Genomic DNA, 22,872 nt, shown 5'->3' on the forward strand with positions numbered 1-22,872 from the left:
TTAAATATGGTTGTAATGAACTTTACCATTCTGTAAAGCCAATAAGCGCAGCTATAAATTGGACAGAAACATTTGGGTTCAGGCTTATTGGGAAATATTTAACTTTTAAATGCAAAAATTATGATTTTTGTGGGGTATTTTATAACTGCACATATTAGCTTTTCAGAATGACAAAAATGATTAAAACCAGATGTAAGACACTTGAGTTATGTGAAAAAAAGAGCTACCTCTGAAAAAAGAAATAAAACAAATCCAATTTTTTTTAATTCATTAAAAAAATATTCTGCCATATAAAAAAAAATGTAATGCCCTTAGACTATCATAAAAAGTCGCTTTGGTTCGAACCATAAAAAATAGTTTAAATTTTGTTGAGTAGTGTTATCAAGAGTTAATTCTGATAGACTAGCTTAACTGACAACATAGCTTAGCATGGGCTTGGATGTTCCCATTTATTTGCGTTAAAAACATCGTAAAAAGAAAACCAAATGCCCGACAGAGACCTTAACTCTTCAGCGGTTATTGTTTAAAGCACCCACAACACCTGATCTGATCCGCAGCAAGAACGGTTTCTTCGTAGAGTGGAGCCAAGAATCTGTAAAGGTCCTGAATCAGGACTCCTGATAATGAACATTCACTCCCTGTATGTTCAAAGGTCACTAACGGTAACTAATGTAACTTTAGTCGTATAGAGACCTTAAACAGAGGAATTTGAGGACCAGACAAGATACATCTGAAGAACCAGATGAAATCAGACCAACCACGTTGCAAGTAGTGTACACTCCTACTGACTTGGCTACAACGAATTTTCAATGGATCCCTCCTCACTGGGTACACATCCAAAAGATGGAGAGAGATGAGAGTGGTCTTTATCCCCAAGGACGGTAAGATAAGGGACATCTCGCCCCAATATTACATACCCATCAGCCTGTTCTCGTTTATGTTGATCTATATCAGACCCAGGCTCAACGAGTGAATGCTGAGAGCTCAGCACGCCTACCTTAAGGCCTCGTGCGCACTATAGCTGAAAGAGGAACCGAAAGCCGAGTTGAAAAATTATCTGATAGCTATTCTGAGTTAAAAAACTATCTATCTATCTTCTATTTAATATATATATATAAATGCTCTCTTGGTTTGTACACGACTAAAAAACTCCGAAGAGGCCTATCATAAAATTCCGTCCCAGGAAATTTTTCCGTTCGGAAAATCGTATTTCGTTTTTTTTTTTTAAGTAAGTCCTTCCAGGGTTGTCAAACTTATGATAAAAAATAAATACATATATAAAAATGTTTTATATTAACCTGACCTATATGTTCTGCTTATCATTCTCAAGTGCAATGTGTACTAATTAAAAAAAAAAAATAGAGTATTGTGCATATTATTATAGACGTCATGATATATCTGCGCCGTTTGCCAAATCGTAGATATGGGTAATTATACCCGTACTCGAAGAGTTAAGGGTGTTAAGGCTTGCCTATATTTATAATTTGTATGTAAAAGAAATGTATGAATTGATTGGAAGTCTTGTGCTCTTATACTTTGTTGCGGCATACGCTCCCACCAGCAGCCGCTCATATAGAGGGCGATTGCAATCGAATCGCGAATCGAAACGCCGCTGTAGAATAAACTCACTTATAATTGGATGTCTATTGAAAGCACAAGTGTTTTTCTGTCGGTCTGTCTGGTTCCCGTGTCCATAATTAAACCCTAATAAATCGTGCCTAACGGCAGGCTCTTTTGCACAACCATTTTTGGCGCCCCTGGTGGACATGGATTTTCTGGATTGGACAGAAGTTGGACTGAATTAATATTGGCGCTTAGTTAGATATCCCCATTGGATTTCATCCCTCGCTCGTTGCTGTTGCTGTTCCTGCAGTGTCATTGGTGGCCCGATGGACTTCAAACTTCGCTACATCTTTAGTGCTGCTCGTTGGTATTCCTGGTTGGTATGAATTTGTGGGAGGAAATGCATCGGTGTTCAAACAACCCTCAACAAGTGCCACAGGTATAAAAAGGCCTGCGAATAAAATATTCAATAAAAGTGATTTATTGGTTTATACATTGTGATCACTGTACTTGTGGTCAACAACATTTCCAAAAAGAGCCGACAAGCAGAAGAGAAACGACAATAGTTTCGCGCGCAAGCTCTAACCGCTGCGCATCATTCCCCCTTCGCCAGTTTTCATCATCATGATCTTTCTCTCTCTCGTAGTCTCTAGCATGAGTGAGTGTAATTGCTAGGTCTGACAGTGGGACAAGTGCCATTTTTGAGACACCAAAATTGTATAGAACTGAAATGCCTCAAAACGGCGAGGAATGTCTAGACAATCTGCAGAAGTTGACGATGTGGAGTCGTTAGACATTCTTCGCAAGCTGAGTGCAGTTAAGAAAGATCAATCGTGCGTGGAGCGTTCTTAAAGATAAACAGTCTTCTTTTCAAAGGCGCAATTGGAGTGTCGCATGATCATATTAGAGTCATATATTTAATGGACTTTCCAATTACAATCGGAAATTGAGGATGTCAACCCAGATTTAGCTTCTCCAGCCGAGCTTTATTACTTACGTATTGAGGCTAAATCCACGCTCAAGTCCATGTCTGCTAAATTTACATAACGGACAGCAAATGAATCTGTGTTAAATACCACAATTTCTATAAGTAGACATTTGCCGCATGTAAAATTTCCCAAATTCAGTGGCGAATATACTGAGTATACAAATTTGATCGGCCTATTTAATAGCATAGTGGATAGCGATCCCCTATTAAGCAATGTGGAGAAATTTAATCATTTATTGTTTTGCTTAGAGAAAGAAGCGCTAGGAGTAGTAAAGGTAAAGTAAAGTGACACTGTCTGTAGGAGATGATAAGCAAATTTCGAATGCTTTACTGATACACATTGTCCAAGGTAGATAAAAAAAAACCCGCTCTCGATGGGAAGAAAATTTGGACTATCAATCCATACCATCTTGGACAGACTGTGTATCTGCGCTTGACAATCGCAACATCAACATCTGCTGAAGAGAAGAATTCAGGGCGATCTAAAGGAAAAAAGACAAGTCAGGATTCACAGAGCAAGCTCTCTGAGAGACTTCGTTGACTGTGGCTTAAGCCAAACCTTCTCAAGATCAGAAATGTTCATTTTGCAAGGCAACTGATCATTTCATCACTTCGTGCTCGGCTTTCGCATCAATTTGCAAAGGGAGTTCCGCTATGCATTTATGGCCTACGCAAAGGACACATTGTGTCAAAGTGCAGATCGTAACATTGCAGAGTTTGTTCGAAACCTTATCATACTTTGTTGCATCGTTACACAACTGACTCATCCACAAGTCAAGTCAAGTTGCGTTGGACAATCCGCCTGCAAGAACTCTAAACGCAAGTCCACTAGCCACAGCAGTTGTTGAACTTTATCACCGATGAATTAGCAAAAAGTCTGCAGTTAAGGAGAACTAGAAAAGATATTAATTTTTAAGGTATTGGAAAGTCCAGCTTATCGGCACACCAAGTTGTGCAAATCATAATCTGCTCTCGCATACGCATACACCCATTCGAAATGGTGGCAGATTTCGTGATCTTAAAATCGATTTCCTCGTACCATCCAGAAAAGGCTGTTCCGCCTGATTCCTTAAGAGATGGTACTAAGAGGTATCCGCTGGCTGATCCAGTCTTTTATAAGCCACAAAAATTTGATTTGCTATTAGGTGCAGACGCCTTTTTCGATATCTTAAGTAATGGTCAAGTAAAGCAGGGCAGAGAGGCACTAACCTTACAAAACACTGTTTTTGGGTGGGTGGTGTCTGGACGTTGCAAGTCCAAAGGCCCTCAAGCTCCTTTAACTTGCTCTATGGTGAGCACAGTTCAAGAAGTCTGCCCGTTCGACAGCCGGGTCAAACGTTTCTGGGAGTTGGAAAATATTCCAAATGCATCCATAGAAAGACTGTATCCCCGAAAAAAATATGTGTGAAAAATCCTTTATCGACACTATCACATGTCTACCCTCCGGTCGATTGCAAGTTTGTTTGCCAAAACGTAGCCGTTAGCCGAGTATGCCAAAAACCTGCCATAAAATCGATGTTTATGGACTTTATGGAGGAATACCTATGACTGCAATAGAAAATTCAATCCCGGTTTTACAGCAGACATTACAAAAGCTTACCGTGAAGTCAAACTTGATAAGGCGCAGCGCAAATTCCAGTTAATTATTTGGAGACGTACAAGTTCGGATCCCTTGCAAGTGTTTCGTCTCAATACGGTAACTTATGGCACCGCCAGCGCACCATTTCTTGCTGTCAGGTGCTTTAAGTATCTAAGCGACACTCATTTAAATTCGCATCCAATTGGCTCAAAGTCTCTTGCTTCAGATTTCTATGTTAACGATCTTCCTACAGGCGCAGACACGAAATCCGAACTAAGAATATTGTGTCAACAGCTAGATGAAATCCTATAGCCAGCCGGATTTGTGCTGACAAAGTGGATCTGCTCCTGCAGATCTAGTGTCTCGGGGATCATAAGTTGCAGACTTAGATGCACTATTTTGATTCAACGGCCCGTCAATTCTGCAACAAAATGCCATGTATTTGCCTCAAAATCCTCTTTTACATTTGACAGAAGCGGATGCGTCATAAGAGAAGAAGAAGGTAGCCACTGCGCTTATCGCGCCCGATGTCGAACACAATCCCATACTCACTCTAATAGAAAACTTGTCATCGTATATGAAAGTGGTAGGCACAATTGCATATATGCGTCGGTTCATTAATAGAAGGACATGGAGTAACATGGAGTACTACTTTCCCGCCATCAGACGAGCTTGGCGCAGCGTTTCTAAGCATTTTCGAAGGAAATGGAAAATATAAAAAGGTCATCAAAGATGCCGGCATTGCTTCAAAAACTAAATCCCTTCATTTCGAAAGATCAAGTGGGCTCATGCTCGTTTTCGTTGGTTCGAGTGGGTGGTCGCCTACTAAACGCTCTTCTAGCCCATAATACAAAATTTCCAGTCTTAATACCAAAGAATTGTAGATATGCTACTCTCTATCTTAGCTATTTGCATCGGGCCAATTGTCACGCTGGACTCCGTGCACTAGCAGGATTCCTAAGAGAGTGCAGTGCCATTGTCCGGAAATGCGTACACTGCTTCCACTACAAGCCGAAGCTTCTCTCACAAATCATGGGCAACCTTCCCGCTGATCAATTGCGTGGAAATCGACCCTTTGATTTCTTGCATCGCTTGGGATTCGTGGTAAGCAGCCTCTTAAGATGTACATACAAATGATAAAAAAAAAATGCGCTTACTCTTGCGATTTTTTAAATTACAATTTTTTGTATTCCCCATAAACAAAAACAGTGCTACCGCTCTTTAAATTTCTGTCTATATATTTTCTTTGGGATTTAAAAACAAAAACCCCCAAAAATAGCGAAACAAAAAAATAGCACCATTAGCCATTTTTTTTGGTGAATCACCTGTATTTCGCGGAATCGCTTTTCCAGAATGCACCTGCTCATTAGTTTTGACTAAGAACTCATTATTTCTATCATAAAAGTTAAAAGTAATAATTACAATGGGACGTGGACAGCACTGCACTGCGGAGAAGCGCGATCTTATCAAAAAATTGATATTGGATGGAAAAACTTACAGAGAAGTTGGTCGATTGGTATTCTCCATTGGATTGGATTGGATTCTCCAATAAAATGATTAAAAACCTCTTAAACTATGAAGAAAAAACTGAAACACGCGGGCGAAAACGATCTATGACCCTTCTTCATGTCAAAAGACTGATTCGTCAGAGCAAGAAGGATCCCTTCAAGCCTGCTACTGAGCTTAAAAAAGAGCTTAAAATAAATGCGACGGACTAAACAGTTCGCAGATATCTTAGGAAACATAACCTTAAAGCCTGCAGCCCAAGAAAGGTACCACTTTTAAATGCGACACATATTACTAAGAAAATTTGGAGAAATATTTTATGGTCAGATGAGTCCAAAGTGGTTATGTTTGGTGGAAAGCGATCTCAATCATACGTTGGACGTCCAAAGAATACTGAATACAAACCCTAGTACACCACAAAAACTATTAAGCATGGAGGCATGAAGTATGGAGTAGGTCCAGTACATTGGATAAAAACCATAATGGATCAGCACGTGTACGTGAGTATCATGAACACAGTAATGCTACCCTTTGCAGAATATGAAACGCCGCTCGTATGGGTCTTCCAACAGGACAATGACCGCAAACACACCAGCATGAAAGCAAAGGAATGGTTCAGGGCAAACTCTGTGAACGTTTTGGAGTGGCCTGCTCAGTCGCCTGACTTGAATCCCATCGAAAATCTGTGGTCCGACGTCAAGAAGGCAGTTGCTGCTTCCAAGCCAACCACTATCCGATCACTTTGGGAAGAGTCCTGGTCCAAAATTCACCTTAAACGATGCCAGGACTTACTTGATTCCATGCCAAGACGCTGCGCAGCTGTTATTGACAATAAAGGACAATGTACTAAAAATTAAATTATGCATGTAGATTTAGTATTAATAGTTAAAAATGGTTAACTAATAAATTCGTTACAAATTGGTTATTTTTTAAATTTTAAATTAATTTTTGAAAAGTGGTGGTAGTGGCGCCTAGTTTTATGAATTTTAATAAAGTTCCTTAAATAACTTAAAAACGTTACAAAAAAATATGATTTTTTTTTGTATTCTCAGGTTTGTAGGAGTCTCCCATTTCTAAAAATATGCTTAAAATTTCCTTAAATCTAAAGATGTGAGTTTGGCAATTATTTTAAAAAGGCTTGGGGTGGTGGTGCTATTATTTTTTTAACAGCTGTAGTAGTTTTTTTTGGTTCGCAGATAGGGCCGTACACCTAGATATTGTAATTTTTTTGGTCCAGCTCGCATGCTGAAGGAGCGCATGGATTCTATCAATGCCAAGGACGAGACCCACAAGGCGTATGCTGCGGCTCACGGTTTTTCGGTAGAATTCATCACCCCGCGAGCCCCGCACATTGGAGGCCTGTGGGAGTCGTCGGAGAAGTCCGCCAAGAATCTGCTGATCGGGACCATGGGCAGCGCAGTGCTCAAGGAGGACGAGCTGCATACTGTCGAGGCCGTGCTCAATTCCAGGCCACTGGTGATCGACAGCGGCAGTGCTGACTCCAGCTCATCTACTAGTCTGCAGAACGCTAGTTTCGCTGCCGCCCGAATCAGATCTGCCCAGACCAGACAGCAGCACTTCATATTTGCAACGATGGCAGCTCGGGTCTGCCATCAAGCTAAGCTTTTGGAGATTTTGGTCCAGAGACTCAGCCTGCAACAGCGAGGAAAATGGTCCGAGGAGGTCGCCAAGAGAGGAGGTCGTGCCCCCTCAAATGTGGCTCACAGGAATAGTGGAGGAGGTCTCAGGAGCGGACGGGAAGGTATGCGTGGCCGTGATCAGGACTAAGGCCGGGGCCTACAAGCGATCGATCCATCGCTTGGCGCCTATTCCAATAGATTGAAGCCTATAGGCTGTCAACGCGGCCGATGTTAAGGCAAATCAGTTGCTTGCCTATATTTATAATTTGTATGTAAAAGAAATGTATGAAATCAAGCTCTTGAATTGTGATGTCTTGTGCTCTTATACTATGTTGCGAACGGAGCGTATGCCACCAGCAGCCGCTCATAAAGAGGGCGATTGCAATCGAATTGCGAATCAAATCGCCGCTGTAGAATAAACGCACTTATAATTGGAAATCTATTGAAAGCACAAGTGGTTCCCCTGTCCATAATTTAACCCTAATAAATCGTGCCTAACGGCAGGCTCTTTTGCACAACCAAAAAGGTATATTGTATTTGTGGTAAAACGCAGAGAAGAAAACGTTTCCGACCCCATAAAGTATATATATTCTTGATCAGCATCAATAGCCGATTCGATATAGCCATGTTTGTCTGTCCGTCCGTCTGTCAGTCTTGATAAGCTCCCAGATCTCAGTGAATATAAGAGTTAGAGCAACCAAGTTTGGTTCCAAATTAAAAATTTCGCCCCGCCCTTCTGCGAATCATAAGCTCACATAGTTATATACTGACTGAGTACGGCTATAAATCTAATCCCTTGCTTCTCTTGCAGTGAAAACCAAAACGCCTCGCAGAATATCGAATTTGAATCGTCGTACTGGATGCGCGCAAGCAATGCTACGCTACGGGTCAAATCTGACTGAGGGGTAACTGGCTTCCCTACAAGATAGAAAAATACTGTCTATTGCTCAAACTCATACTCTGAACCAGCGCACATCTAAAAGCGTTTTTTTTAGAAATGCATCTGATTCGTTCTCAGCGGAATGCAATCGAAAGTGCAAGGATAGCAGAATCACGTGTAGCAAGTGCAGAATATGAGCGATGTGTGTAGTCACTGCGAGGCCCTCAAATTCAGCAATGAAACAAGCGGGATATGTTGTGCCGGCAGAAAAGTCAAATTGCCTCAGCTTGCAGCACCACCGGAGTCATTGAAAACACTATTTGCTGGATGATCCGCTGAATCCAAGCATATGGATGGTCAGATGGTCAAGAATAATAGTACCGCTTTAACAGATCTATCGTTTTGAAATTACAGCTGCTGATTCACGAGAGTAAACATTTGGTGCGTTTGTTCAAAACAGCAATTGAGATGTCATCGGACACAAGATTGTCCTTCTCGTGGATAAAACTCCGGATGGAGAACATGTCGGGAGATATAGCACTCCAACTCTAGACGAAGTGGCGACTACACTAATCGCCGAAATCGAAAATTTTTTTTCCTCAAAGGCCTTTTTCCAGCACCACGGAAAATTCCTGCCATGAATTTGGTTGTTATTCCGTGAGGGTGTGGAACATAGCTAAAACAGGGTTGATGAATCAGCTGTGTTTTGTAAACAGTGCCAACTGTAAAGTTCTGCTAAAATTAAAAAAGGAAAAAAATGCACTCTGATTATGAAGTGATTTTGTTGGTGGCGGCATATATTGTTGCAAAACAAAAAAGAATAATTTTCATCTCTCTTTTTGGTTTTGCAGACAGTTTTTGCCTACATCTTGCACTATTCACTTCAGGAATAATTGTTGAACATATATTCCTAAGCTGGGTGTCAGCTGTTCTCTCAGTCCACATACGGTCCCGATAGGCAACTATCGATATAAATCTGTGGATTCCGCTCGTGTTGCTGGATACACACTCCAGGAAAACGTAAACGAAAAATTCCTGCAACAGTTTTTATTATACGGAGTTTGACAGGAATTTTTCGATTCCGCGGTGCTGGATACTAGGCTTAAGGAACCAAACCGACTTTATCAGGGCTGGCACAGAAATCACTATTGAAATGGGAAACCGCGCAGAGGATTTCCGCTTCAAAATTTCCACCGTGCCACAGAATTCCAAGCGATTTCATTTTCTTAGCATTGTCACATACCAAATTCGAACTAAGGCTAGGGTTGACGCGACTCTACTTATACCCGTACTCAGTCAGTATATACATTTTTGAGCTTATAATTTTTGGATTTCAAAATTAAAAAAAAAAATTTTACATATTACATTTTTTTGCTACATCTGTTATTTACATCTACAATGTATATTCCACATCTAACATGTAGATTGTACATGTACCATTTAGATTCTAGGGGTTGCTCGCGCACTGAACGCGGCAGAGTGTGCGAGCGAGAAGGAAAATGAGTTGCGTTGTCGTTTGCAGGATGGGGCAGGGGAAGCAACTGAAAATTAATTTCTTCATTCTGGCTATAATTATAATCTTAGATCGTTCAGATTCGGCAATCTGGTAGATATGGGCATTCTGGGCAGTTTTATCGTATCTTTAAAAATGTGCCTGCCACAAATTTTCGTCCTTTATGGAGGCGCAAGGGGGCGGGGCGAAATTTCGAAACACAATTGTAGCAATGTGATATCACATGAGTCTGAAAACCAAATTTGGTTTCTCTAGCTCTTATAGTCTCTGAGATCCAGGCGCTCATCAAGACGGACGGACGGTCCGTCCGGTAAACTTAATTAAAATGCTTTTACCGAGACTGTTGGCCATCGAAGAACTACGGAGGCAACATCTTAGTATACAAACCTTGCAGCGCAGGCTTCTCAGATGCGCATCGGACTCGTTTTTGCGTTCAGACGATATGTATGTGGTTTTCTCAAACTACTGCCAATTTAGTTCATTACAATTACTAGTTTTTGGTATAATGATCGCTATGCTTCTATTTGTGTTGCCATGGGTCTGCACTTAGCCGAACCGGGGTTTTTGACATAAATGCAATCATTTGTTAGTTCTGTTTTGGCATTTTGAAGCGATGCCACCTGGTGAACTTCAAATGACTACAAATGTTATCACAATTTGCACAAAAAGTATTCACACGTTTGACGTAAAGTAAGTTTTACTGCAATGAGCTATTTTTTTTAATGTTTAATTAAAGAAAAACAGAATGCTTTCAATATAATTAATATTAAATATCTTGGTCCGAATTCGGCTTAAAAAAGGTGGAGTGAAAATTCAGTCAGCGGATTGGATAGTGATTTGCTAAAATGCCTATTTTATTAACTTAACATGTATACTGTTAAATTATGTGGATGAGGGTTAATCACCAATTAAACAACCTTTATGGGAAAGTAAGATTCGAATCGTTTTAGGTGTGTGTTTTATGGGTGTATTTAATCAAATTGCTGAATAAATTGTGAGCGATTTTGATTCCGCTGAAAAATTGGTGTGTGGCACCGCGGAATGGAATTGAGGTGATTTTCCAGCGGAAGTGATTTCTGTGGCACCCCTGTATGAATTATGGTTTTTATACCCGTACTCAAAAAAGAGTTAATACTAATACAATACTAATAATAATACAATGTATCCCGTATTTGTGGTAAAATTGGATGTGTGCAACGCCGAGAAGGAAATTTTTTCGAGCCCATAAAGTATATATATTCTTGATCAGCATCAATAGAGGAGTCGATATAGCCATGTTTGTCTGTCCGTCCGTCTGTCAGTCTTGATAAACACCCAGATCTCGCACCCAACCAAAATTTCGCACCGCCCCCTTCCGCCATCACAAGTATATATATTCTTGATCAGCATCAATAGAGGAGTCGATATAGCCATGTTTGTCTGTCCGTCCGTCTGTCAGTCTTGATAAACACCCAGATCTCGCACCCAACCAAAATTTCGCACCGCCCCCTTCCGCCATCACAAAGGACGAAAATCTGTGGAGTAGAGTCGCGGGTACAGAAGCGACGTTCCTTTTCGTTTTAAATAAAAATAAAAACATTCCTGTTACTATCTAACACAAATAAATCGAATTAAAGGGAGTTCTAATGAAATTTCCAAAAAAAAAAAATAGTTTGACCTTGGTAGTGGGACAGTATTTTTTTTCGGGCCGGCACTTGTACTATAAAATCTCGCTAAAATTATAATACTTAATATTTAAATCGTAGAATAAAAAAAATTTGATTAATAAAAACTTGAGTTTAATGGAACGTTTGTAATTTTTAATCTGATCACTTACCTATAAGCTTCAGCCAGTACAGGATTTTGCTTTATTGCCAAAGTAGAGAATTGTGCAGACTTATCAAGCCTTCTACACTGAAAATGAATTGACGACAACAATAACAACACTCCAGTATTTGTACTATCTTGACGCCATAATTGCATGCAATGTTTTTCTGCACTTTCATAGTCCACAGCTTGGTATTCTCTATGAGCCAACTCCAGTAAACCTAAAATATAATACATTTTTATTAAACTATCTAATCTTAGTGAAATTATGGGAAATAATTATACATTTATGGTTAACTGTAAACTAGCTAAATATATGGCACTTTTAGCTACAAAAAATATAATAATTTTGTGCGTTTTCAAGTGAAAGTGAAAGCTGGATCCTGCCTGGAACAATTCAAAATCTGTACTACTCTTTCTATCTAAAGTCATCTATTAGCTGATTCCTGTCTAAATTTGAAGAAGCTGACCTAGTTTGTTTGTGGTCTACATCCATTGATAGCAAGCTTCTTCGTGCTTTGAAGAAAAAATGGAACTCGATTTTGCGAAAAAAAACCACCACTGAAACCAAGGAAAAGCTTGATTAATACTATAGTATCTCTTCTCCATCGATTTCAATGGTAAAAATATGGTTTACTGTATTTCGTTGTGCCCGTACAAGAAAAAACGATGTCGCACATCCTGTGCGCCCTGTTATTGTCCTATTTCCGAAGAAATTGAACAACTTCACGATATGGTGTTGGCCGATCGTAGGCTGAAATTGCAAGACATTCTGAATACCGTAGGTAACCACAAGCCGAAGTAGTTTAAAGTTTGAATAATTGCTTGGGTATAAAAAAGCTGTCCGCAAAATGGTTTCCGCATTTGCTCACAATCGAGATTAGCTCTGCTCTCTTTGCGCTGGCATGGGCCGGCGCTTAGCCGAACATTCTCTCCCAGTTGAAGAGCACGGGTCTTCGACATCCTTCTATGACAGAATACACAGCTTTGCGATAGCCCTCGTGGAGCTCCCAGTAGCCGTTTTGAGCTCAGCTACCCTGGAAACGCCATCTCAGCCGGCGATCAGCTTCGTCACCCTTCTCAGCGGCCACTTAAGGGGAAGCAAGTTCTCGTTCTTTACGAGGACCACGTCACCGACGCTAAGGCTGCTAAGTCCTCAATTTTGACCTCTCCTGCAGAAGCGTGAGGTACTCCTCTCGCCAGCGGGAACAGAAATTCTGCTGCAAGACTTGACCTGCTGCCAGCGATCGAGAAGATTGAAATTGAGTCCGGTCACATCTGGTTCTTCGAGGGTACGGATTGGAGCAGTACCTAAGAAAAGCGCAGGTGTTAGCACGTCTAAGTCGTCGGGATGCTCTGAAACGGGAAGTAATGGCCTTAAATGTATTATAGCAGTGTGTTCCATACAAGCGTTCTCAGGTCATCGAAGCACAGCAAGGAGCTGGAAGCGGAACCTCCCAGAGCCCGCCAAAGTGGTGAGAGCGGGGGGGAATAAACTGCCAGTCGATATGATCCGCAACGCAAAACTCCTGAACTTCCTTCAGGTACCTTTCTGCCAGGAACAGCTTCCAAATTTCCCTGGGTCGACCGCGAGGAAAAATGAATCGCTTTAGAGCGCTTATGAACGCTGGCGTTGACAAATCCTGCACAAGCTCCAAGTGAACGGCCTGGTGGCAAAGCATATGAAGCATATGTAGCATTTGATGGGTGGTCTGGTCCGCACCTCACTCTTGTAAAAGAACGGACCACAAAAATCCACGCCGGTAACTGCAAAAGTGTACGACGCATTCACACGATCCTTCGGCAAGTCGGCCATAATATGCTGAAGCAGGCGCGGACGACCTTATGCGCTGCAGAAAGTTGAAGACGTATCCAAACGTGCGCTGCAGCTTTCCGAAGGAATTGGAAAATTTTCGTCCATCAAATAAGTAAGTCTACGAATGGACAAACTGCAATCAGGGCTCTCTTGCGCAGCTCCAGTGTCGGCATGGATTGAATAGATGGCGCTGGCTGCACGTGCGCGCGATTATTTGTCCTTGACACAACGTAAATACTAGACACCTTTGGCTGGCGTCACAAAACCCGTGAACTGTTGAAGGGTAGGGGTAAACAAACTCTCGCAGAAAATGGTCCACGCTGATGACAAAGACCCAGCTGAAGAAAATCTTTGCTTTTGCGATGACAGGCTTAATCAGTCCTAAGGGATTATAAAAACGAGCAATAATTGACAACATAGAACGTTTCGTCAGCTTTGATGGCAGCTGTGTGGGTACTACCGAAAAGAGATAATTATCGGATGCAGGCACCCAAACCAATCCAAGGGCCTTTGTGAAGTCGGTGCCATCGTCGAACCTTAGCAGCGTTTACTTATCCTTGTCAGGAATTCCCCCAAGTACGTCTGGAACGTTGGAGCACCATTTCCTAATAGGGAACCTTCCCCGAGCCAATAACTGGGATGTATGGCTTATCTTCTCGCGCACTTCCTCTACAGATCCTCCTCCAGTCATCAAATCGTCGACATAGAAATTGGAAGTCAACACTTCCGGGGCAATGGGGAATGCAGTCTCCTCTTCTTCGGCCAATTGGAGCATAGCACGGATAGGATAGGAAGCCGGTTTGCTTCGATATGTTACCGTGTCGAGCTTGAACGTCTTCACATCCTCGTGAGGGAAATCTCTCCATAAGATGCACTGCAGGTAACTCAGACTCAGTTACTCGGACACACCTGTAAATCTTAAAAATGCCACCAGTCAGCGCAGCGACGCAGCGTATGTAGCAGCTTTGTCTGGATGGTAGGCCCGCCATTAGGACATCGTTTAAAGAAAAACCTGTTGAGGATGTGGCAGATCCATCGAACACAACCCGCAGTTTGGTGGTCGTGCTGTCCTCCTTAAACACTTAGGTAATAGCGACAACGACTCAGCAGTTCTGATTCCACCAACGACATATGATTAAGCTCTTGGTACTCCCTAATGAAAGAGGAGTACTGAGCTTGCAGCTGCGGACGACGCTCAAGTTTCCGCTCCAAGTTGAGGAAGCGCCGATATGCTTGCGTGTATGAGTCACCCAAGATTTCCAAACTTTTCTTCATGGGCAGCTTCACGGCGAACTCTCCAGATGACAGGCGCAAGAAATTAACTTTGAAGTGCTCTTAACAACCGATATCCTCCTGCTTTACCATTACCGCATCTTCAGTGGAATGTTCAACCTCCCAGAACAGCCTCAGTAACATTTCCACTTGATCGAGAGACTCCTGCCTGACGTCAGATAAGCGCTGAGCCCCAAGTAAGGCTGTCCTACGTGTTTGCTGACCACCTCCTAAAACCAACCATCCAAGGCGAGTCTTCTGAAGCAAGCCAACAGCCAATTTGATTTGGCCAATGCACAGCAGTTCGAAAAATAGGCTAGACCCAATGAGCAGGTCAATACGCTGTGGCCTGAAGAACTGCGGATCTGCCAATGGCAAATTCGGAGGGGTTTCCAACCAGAAACGCCAACTGAAAAGCTGGGCTGCTGCTACCAACGCGACGAAGCTGGTACTGTAGTCAGAGGCTTGAGACTGCAAATTGAGTCCCACAGTATAGCCCTTCGATACAAAACTCCTCTTTCATTAGGGAGTACCAAGAGCTTAATCAGTCGTTGTCGCCATTACCTACCACATCATTTCGTGTTTAAGGAGGACAGCACGGCCACCAAACTGCGGGTCTAGTTCGATCGATCTGCCACAACATCAACAGGTTTTGAACGTGCTCACAGTTCTACAGACCAGCACCAAAAACCGAAACGAAACAACAGTGAGCAAAACCGCAAAGCAGATGACGCGAGACCCGTTTCTGTTGCTTGTGCACAAATGGCGAACCGAAAAACCGTGGTTCAAAGCAAAACAACCGACAAATGTTATGGTTTTGATTTGTTCGTGATATCTATATATATATACAGTTGTGTGCAATGAAATAGTAGTGCCGCACCTCATCACTTTCAAAACTCTTTTTGAGACACTTCCAGTTATCCAAATTGAACAAATGATACCTTTTTAAATAGACTGGACTGTTACCATTAGAAAACCGAAGAAATATCAATACATTTGAATTCCATTTTCTTGTTTTACATGACATAAGCCGAATACCCATGAAATTTGCTCTTCAATGAAATAGTATTGTTTTCTTAGAACATTGAAAAAAACAACGAATCTCAAATAAAAACATATATTTCATATTCTTCATGTTTCTTGAGCTTTAATATTTAGTTTTTAATCAAGTTTGTTTTCATTTCGAACTTGCACCGGCCGAACATGGGTCATTAATCTCTTGCCAACGCTTCAATAGGATTTGAGCCAATAATCCATGAACCACTTGATAAAACTTGGCTCTGGTTGACGAATTTAAAGTTGCAACAATGTATTTGGTATTCTCCCATAAGATTTCGATGAGATTAATATCCAGTTGGACAGTTGGCCATGGCAAAACGTCGATCTTTTCCGATAACAATTAATTCCTAGCGAGATTTTATGAGTGTTTCAAGTCATTATCAGGTTAAAATATCCTTTTAGCAGGAATTTTTCAACTGTAATATGAATGTAATTTATTCTAAAGTATGCCTACATTCACAGTTATGCTCAAACCCATACAATACTCAAACGCCAGGCCAGAAAGTACTAGCTCATATGAGCTGGGCCCCATAAGGCTCAGACTAGCATGCCCAATGCTATATTTTTCATGATTTTAAGTGGTAATCGGATTTCTGTGAATGCCAAACATATTCTTTTGAGTCTATCTTACCAAATAATACAACTTTACTATCATTAGTCAAAAGTATTTTTGTCACTGTGACACAGGCCATTCCACATGCGTTTTTCCAAACTGAAGTCATGCACCTATGTACTCTCAGATCCAAACGCGGAGCTTTTTGGGACTTCTTGCCTTCGACCATTGCCGACCAACCTCTAAAAAATAAGTTTTTCGCATACAAAATCGATTTCCAGTCTACTTCTTTTAGTTAATTGGGTTAAATACAATAGTGAGAGTACCTACAACTTAGTTTTCAATCCCATTATACCTCCTGCCTTAAGTTTTTAGTCTAACTCTTAGGCCTCCTCTTCTGGACCGAGCAATGATTTCTTCAACGCTTCAAAATCAAGAGTACCGCTATGTCCAAAACTTTCTTTCATCAAATTATTCAATAACCAAATTGAGCTTACGGGTGGTGACTTATTTAAATTAATTTGCTTTGTTTATTCATTTTTAAAAATTAATTTATCCCAGCACTACTATTTCATTGAACAGCAGATATCATTGGTAGTTGTCTAAAGTCATGAAAAACAAGAAGATGGAATGCAAATGTAACGGGGTTTCTTCCAGTTTTTAATGCTTACATTCCAGGCTTTCTGTAAAGGTATCACTTGTTCAATTTGAAGGACTAGAAATATCTCAAAAAGAGTTTTGAAAGTAGTGAGGTGCGGCACTACTATTTCATTGAACACAGCTGTATATATATTTTTTAAATCAAGTAGGTGTCACCAATATGTTGAGCTATTGAGCTTTTTCAATAGCGTATATTTAGATCAAAATTATAATTTGATTGAAATCACGACAATCAACAATCACGTGCACGGCGAGTTGGAACGTTATGGGGCGAGAATTAGAGTTAGTTTTAGACGATAATAGATTTCGAAGTGCTTTCTGCTACGCAGGCGAGCCTTCCTAACAGCTTTCGTCGGCTGACGAATTTCGGGAAAGGGCAAACAACTTAAAAGCGCAGAGTCAGGTAGGCAATGCTGTGCGTAAGAGATTAGCTCTACCCTCTTTGCACTGCCATGGGCTGGCGCTTGGCCGAACAGAGGCCAATGATGAAGTCATCTCTCAAAACATACCTATTTTGAGGACCTCAACTAATCCTATTTTTTTGCAAAGGAAATAATTGGTAAAATGCTGGAAAAAGTATATAAAGCTAAAATACACCAATGTTGAAAAAAAAAATTATTGTTTATCCAAAAACCTGTTTTTTTTTTTAAAAGGTCACGGATTTATTGAACAGTCCTCGTATATGCGTATTAGGCTGGGCCAAAATTTGACCAACAAATTTTTTTTGTTTTTTCAAGGGGACACCCCTTAATTCTGTTCTTTGTTATTCAATAAAATTATAAATTTTTTTCAAATTTTTAGTTTAATGTTTGGGGGTTGCTACCACGAAAAGAAAATACAAATTTTTGGGTAAATATACATTAAAAAAAATTGAATTCGTCGGTTTTTTTTTTAAATATTGAAATTTAGAAACTAGTTCATATTGATAATGAGGTATATTTTTTTTTTTTTTAGTTACTGTTAAAAAATAAACGATTGGTGAAAATCAAAAAGTAATGCGTATGGTACAGGCCTGAAGTCTATTAAAAATACTTTTTAGAAGAGATGTGTACATATGTAGACAGCGTATTATCGTTTTGACCCAACCGCTGGAAACATATGCGAGCAAAAAGTACATAGAACAAACACTTCTCGCCACTTGAATAGGACACCCCATCATGTTAGTTTCATCGACTGCTCCTAAGCCAAGCACGTTAGAAACTTAATTTCTATTTTAAAGTAATGCATATTTGTAATATGATCAAAGGAAAGATTTAGTTATTAAGCTGTAAAAATTAAAACAAAAAAATATCAACGAAAGAACGGCAAATTCCGGGGTCTTACATTTTTGCTACTTGAATAGGCAACGTAAACGAAAAAAAAACGTTTTAAATTTAAGATAACACTACTCAACAAAATTGAACTTTTTCTTTAGGCTGTGGACCAAAATGACTTTTTCTGATAGATTTCGGAAAATGCAGCTAAAAATCGGACCCAGACACTTTGTATCTGCAGCTTAACGCCTGGAAGATATTAAGCTTTCAAATTCAAATTTCATAATTTTTTTACGGTGTTTTTTCCAGAAATTTTGACTTTAAAACTCGGGAAAAGTCGAAAGAAAAATAAATCTTGGCATGCATTTTTAGTTTTAGATAGATGCATTTGTCAGATTTTTAGAACTGCAAAGTTCTATGCAACTAGATATAAAATATTTAAGTTATGTGAAAAATAGAAGCACTACCTCTAAAAAAAAAACATTAAAAAATAACAGATTCAAAAAAAATTATTAAAAAAAAAAATTAACTATAAAATAAAAACCATAATTCGTTAAAAATTTTTAAACCCCGAAATCTATAAGAAAAAGTAATTTTGGGCCACAGCCTAATTTTCGTGTTGACTAGTGTAATTAGAGTGTATCTGACTTATACAAATTTAATTTAATAGTTTGTTGAGCCACCTTTCGTTTCCAAAACTTGACACATCATGTTTGGAAGAGAATCATACAACTTCGCCGAATAACTGAGCGAAACCGAGCTCCAAGCTGGTTCGATAGCTTGATTAGTTCGAGTATAGTTGTATATTGTTTACCTGATCCATATACTTGTCGTGTCAACCGTTCCCAAACATTTTCGATTATATACAAATCCGGTGAGTAGGGCGGCAAGCTCTAAAGCTGCACGTTTTGGCTCTGAATAAAAGCTTTAAATTTCCAGGCTGAAAAAAATTCAGCGTCTGATAGCGCAAGTTGAGTGTATTCAACGCTGAGTATTTTTGAGTGCTTTTATATGAGTACAGCAAGAAACACCCTAAGCAAGAAAGTTATCCGAACGAAGCGTCTGATAGCGCAAGTTGAGTGTATTCAACGCTGAGTATTTTTGAGCGATTGCATGTGAGTAAAAACTTTAGCTCATGAGTAAAGCATAGTATCCAGCATCGCGGAATCTATAAATTCCTGTTAAACTTCATATACAAAAAAACTGACAGGAATTTTTCGTTTACGTTTTCCTGGAGTGTGTATCCAGCAACATGACAGGAATCCAGATTTATATCGATAGCTGCATGTCGGGACCGTGTGTGGACTGAGAGAACAGCTGATACCCAGCTCAGGAATATATGTTCAGCAATTATTCCTGAAGTGAATGGTGCAAGATGTTGGCAAAAACTGTGCGCAAAACAAAAAAGAGAGATGCAAATTATTCTTTTTTGTTGTGAACAAATGTGTTCAATGAAATAGTAGTGCCGCACCTCATCACTTTCAAAACTCTTTTTGAGACACTTCCAGTTATCCAAATTGAACAAATGATACCTTTTTAAATAGACTGGACTGTTACCATTAGAAAACCGAAGAAATATCAATACATTTGAATTCCATTTTCTTGTTTTACATGACATAAGCCGAATACCCATGAAATTTGCTGTTCAATGAAATAGTAGTGTTTTCTTAGAACATTGAAAAAAACAACGAATCTCAAATGAAAACATATATTTCATGTTCTTCATGTTTCTTGAGCTTTAATATTTAGTTTTTAATCAAGTTGGTTTTCATTTCGAACTTGCACCGGCCGAACATGGGTCATTAATCTCTTGCCAACGCTTCAATAGGATTTGAGCCAATAACCCATGAACCACTTGCTAAAACTTGGCTCTGGTTCACGGATTTGCAGTTGCAATAATGTATTTGGTATTCTCCCATAAGATTTCGATGAGATTAATATCCAGTTGGACAGTTGGCCATGGCAAAACGTCGATCTTTTCCGATAACAATTAATTCCTAGCGAGCTTTTATGGGTGTTTCAAGTCATTATCCGGTTAAAATATCCTTTTAGCAGGAATTTTTCAACTGTAATATGAATGTAATTTATTCTAAAGTATGCCTACATTCACAGTTATGCTCAAACCCATACAATACTCAAACGCCAGGCCAGAAAGTACTAGCTCATATGAGCTGGGCCCCATAAGGCTCAGACTAGCATGCCCAATGCTATATTTTTCATGATTTTAAGTGGTAATCGGATTTCTGTGAATGCCAAACATATTCTTTTGAGTCTATCTTACCAAATAATACAACTTTACCATCATCAGTAAAAAGTATTTTTGTCACTGTGACACAGGCCATTCCACATGCGTTTTTCCAAACTGAAGTCGTGCACCCATGTACTCTCAGACCCAAACGCGGAGCTTTCTGGGACTTCTTGCATTCAAATAATGTGTTATCAACCGTCTACAAACTGACACATCACTGACAGAGCGATTAGAAATTATTTTCATAATTTTTGAGAATATTGAAGACCGACCATCCTCTAAAAAATTTGTTTTTCGCATACAAAATCGATTTCCAGTCTACTTCTTTTAGTTAATTGGGTTAAATACAATAGTGGGAGTGCATACAACTTAATTTTCAATCCCATTATACCTCCTGCCTTTAGTTTTTAGCCTAACTCTTAGGTCTCCTCTTCTTGACCGAGCAATGATTTCTTCAACGCTTCAAAATCAAAAGTACCCCAATGTCCAAAACTTTCTTTCATCAAATTATTTGATATCTAAATTGAGCTTGCGGATGGTGTCTTCTTTAAAAAATAATTTGCTTTGTTTATTCATTTTTAAAAATTAATTTAACCCAGACTACTATTTCATTGAACAGCAGATATCATGGGTAGTTGTCTAGAGTCATGAAAAACAAGAAGATGGAATGCAAATATAACGAAGTTTCTTCAAGTTTCTAATGCTTTCCAGGCTTTCCGTAAAGGTATCACTTGTTCAATTTGAAGGACTAGAACAATTGAACACAATTGTATGCCGCCACCAACACAACCACTTGATCGTCAGAGTGCATTTTTTTCCTTTTTTAATTTCAGTTGAATTGGCTGTTTACAAAAAAACAGCTGATTCATCAACCCTGTTTTAGCTATGTTCCACACCCTCACGGAATATCTAGTTAATTCCTGGCAGGAATTTGACGCGATGCTGGAGACAGGCCTTAAAACTTAATTAAATAAAAATAGAGATTGTAAAAATATCTAAAAAGGCATGGGTATATGTACAATTATTCAACCTCTGAGGTTAGCTCGAGTATAAAACATAAGATTTCGTAGAAAATAAATTATGTATAAATAAGTCTGCATCACAGAAAATTTCTAGGGCTGCGGTATGTGTACTTGTAATCATAGATCTAGTAAGCCTGCATAAAAACCTTTTGGTTTGGAATCGGAACATACACCGCCCATGTTTTCATATACATTTAATGTATTAGCTGTGTTTTTTTGTATTCTTACCGACAGATGATAGGGATTGCTGATGTTCATTTTGTTTCCCAACTGCATTGTTGATCGTTACAATTGATTGCTGTTGCAATAGGGAATGTGCCGACGATTGCGATTGTGGGCCCTGTCCTTGAGAGTGCATGTTCAGCGTTTGTTCTACATATATGTATATCCAACGATGACAAAATGTGGCCTAAAATCAATAACGCACAGTTTTAGTAAGTGCAACGTAATTTACATTGTAAAACTTATTTTTAAGAGCCAGAATCGGCAGACCCCTGTCAATGTGTTACTATTACAACTAAAAACAGCTAACACTTTGAAAATTCTCACACCTTCCAAATATTTAATTGTAACTCAGCTGGGCCGAATTTATGCATACGCGACCCTCTCCAGATAAGTGTTGATAACGAGTAGTTGCCACATCCACAGAACTAACACTATTAAATATAAAACAAGCAATAGGAACATAGAAATAAAACAAAAAATTTTTTACTCTCGCTGGATATTTCATGCCTAGTTTTAACTTTCGGTAGAAATTCCTGATTTAACGATATGATAAATAAATTATTAGCTTGTGCCATTTTATAAATAAGCCTATTACTCAGATCGAAAAACTGTTTGCCAGCAAACGAATGTCATATATTCTTCGAGCAGCCAGTGTGTGACCAGAGGTGTGCACTGCATTCCGAACGGTTACTCTGCTCAGACAGCTGCTTGGTTTTGTTTAAAGTTAATAAAATGCACTTCTTCGGCTGGGGCCGCTCTTCCCCAGCCATATCCTGGGCTCCCCAATATTTTATTGGCAAGGTAATGTGTCTAACTATCAGCAGCAGCAGATGGCGACGCCTCCCGTGCCGGACACAGTGAAGAAAAAATGTTTTGAAAACAATATATGTTTTATATTTATGAAAATTAATAAAAATAATAAATTATAATATCCACACAATTATATTTCATATAATACTGCATTAGCTAGATTCTATTTTTCTTCATAATTAAAATATTTCATTTGGTTTTTTGTTCTCTAATTGCAATGTTTGCTTCGTGTTTGCTGGCAAAAGATATCAATCTGATATCTTTTTTGAGGTTGGTCGAAACATACCAAAAAAACAAGCAAATACTTCTGATACTTCTCCAGTACATACCGACCTTTTTGTTTTTCGATCTGATAGGCTGTTAACATTGGACCTGCGTCATGCTTCTTTGCATCTTGCCGGAGACGCAGTTTCTTTACATAGGTTAAACATAGGGCCCTAGTGGTGGCAAAAAGTTGCGTCAGTCTCTGATTCATGTGG

The 22,872-nt window shown here is 39.6% G+C and overlaps 2 protein-coding genes across 2 annotated transcripts in view; both read right to left on the reverse strand.

Moving 5' to 3' along the window:
* Nucleotides 1-21,989, reverse strand: part of LOC111077065 (UDP-N-acetylglucosamine--peptide N-acetylglucosaminyltransferase 110 kDa subunit) — a 42,579-nt gene extending 20,590 nt beyond the window's left edge. Inside the window, exons 1-3 of the mRNA XM_022371198.2 lie at nucleotides 21,910-21,989; nucleotides 21,587-21,767; nucleotides 11,486-11,696 (exon numbers count right to left, since the gene is read on the reverse strand). Of these exons, the coding sequence (XP_022226890.1) occupies nucleotides 11,486-11,696; nucleotides 21,587-21,767; nucleotides 21,910-21,954 (437 nt within the window). The 5' untranslated portion in view covers nucleotides 21,955-21,989. The remainder of the gene's footprint in view (nucleotides 1-11,485; nucleotides 11,697-21,586; nucleotides 21,768-21,909) is intronic.
* On the reverse strand, nucleotides 11,784-13,372 carry LOC111077066. Its single transcript, XM_022371199.2, has 2 exons — nucleotides 13,199-13,372; nucleotides 11,784-13,142 (listed from the first exon to the last, which is right to left on the reverse strand). Exons 1-2 carry the CDS (start codon nucleotides 13,289-13,291, stop codon nucleotides 12,891-12,893), a joined length of 345 nt encoding a protein of 114 aa, XP_022226891.2. The 5' UTR covers nucleotides 13,292-13,372; the 3' UTR covers nucleotides 11,784-12,890.
* Nucleotides 21,990-22,872: the final 883 nt, after the last annotated feature.

The sequence above is a fragment of the Drosophila obscura genome, unplaced genomic scaffold, assembly GCF_018151105.1.
Source record: "Drosophila obscura isolate BZ-5 IFL unplaced genomic scaffold, ASM1815110v1 contig_25, whole genome shotgun sequence".
NCBI classification, from domain to species: domain Eukaryota; kingdom Metazoa; phylum Arthropoda; class Insecta; order Diptera; family Drosophilidae; genus Drosophila; species Drosophila obscura.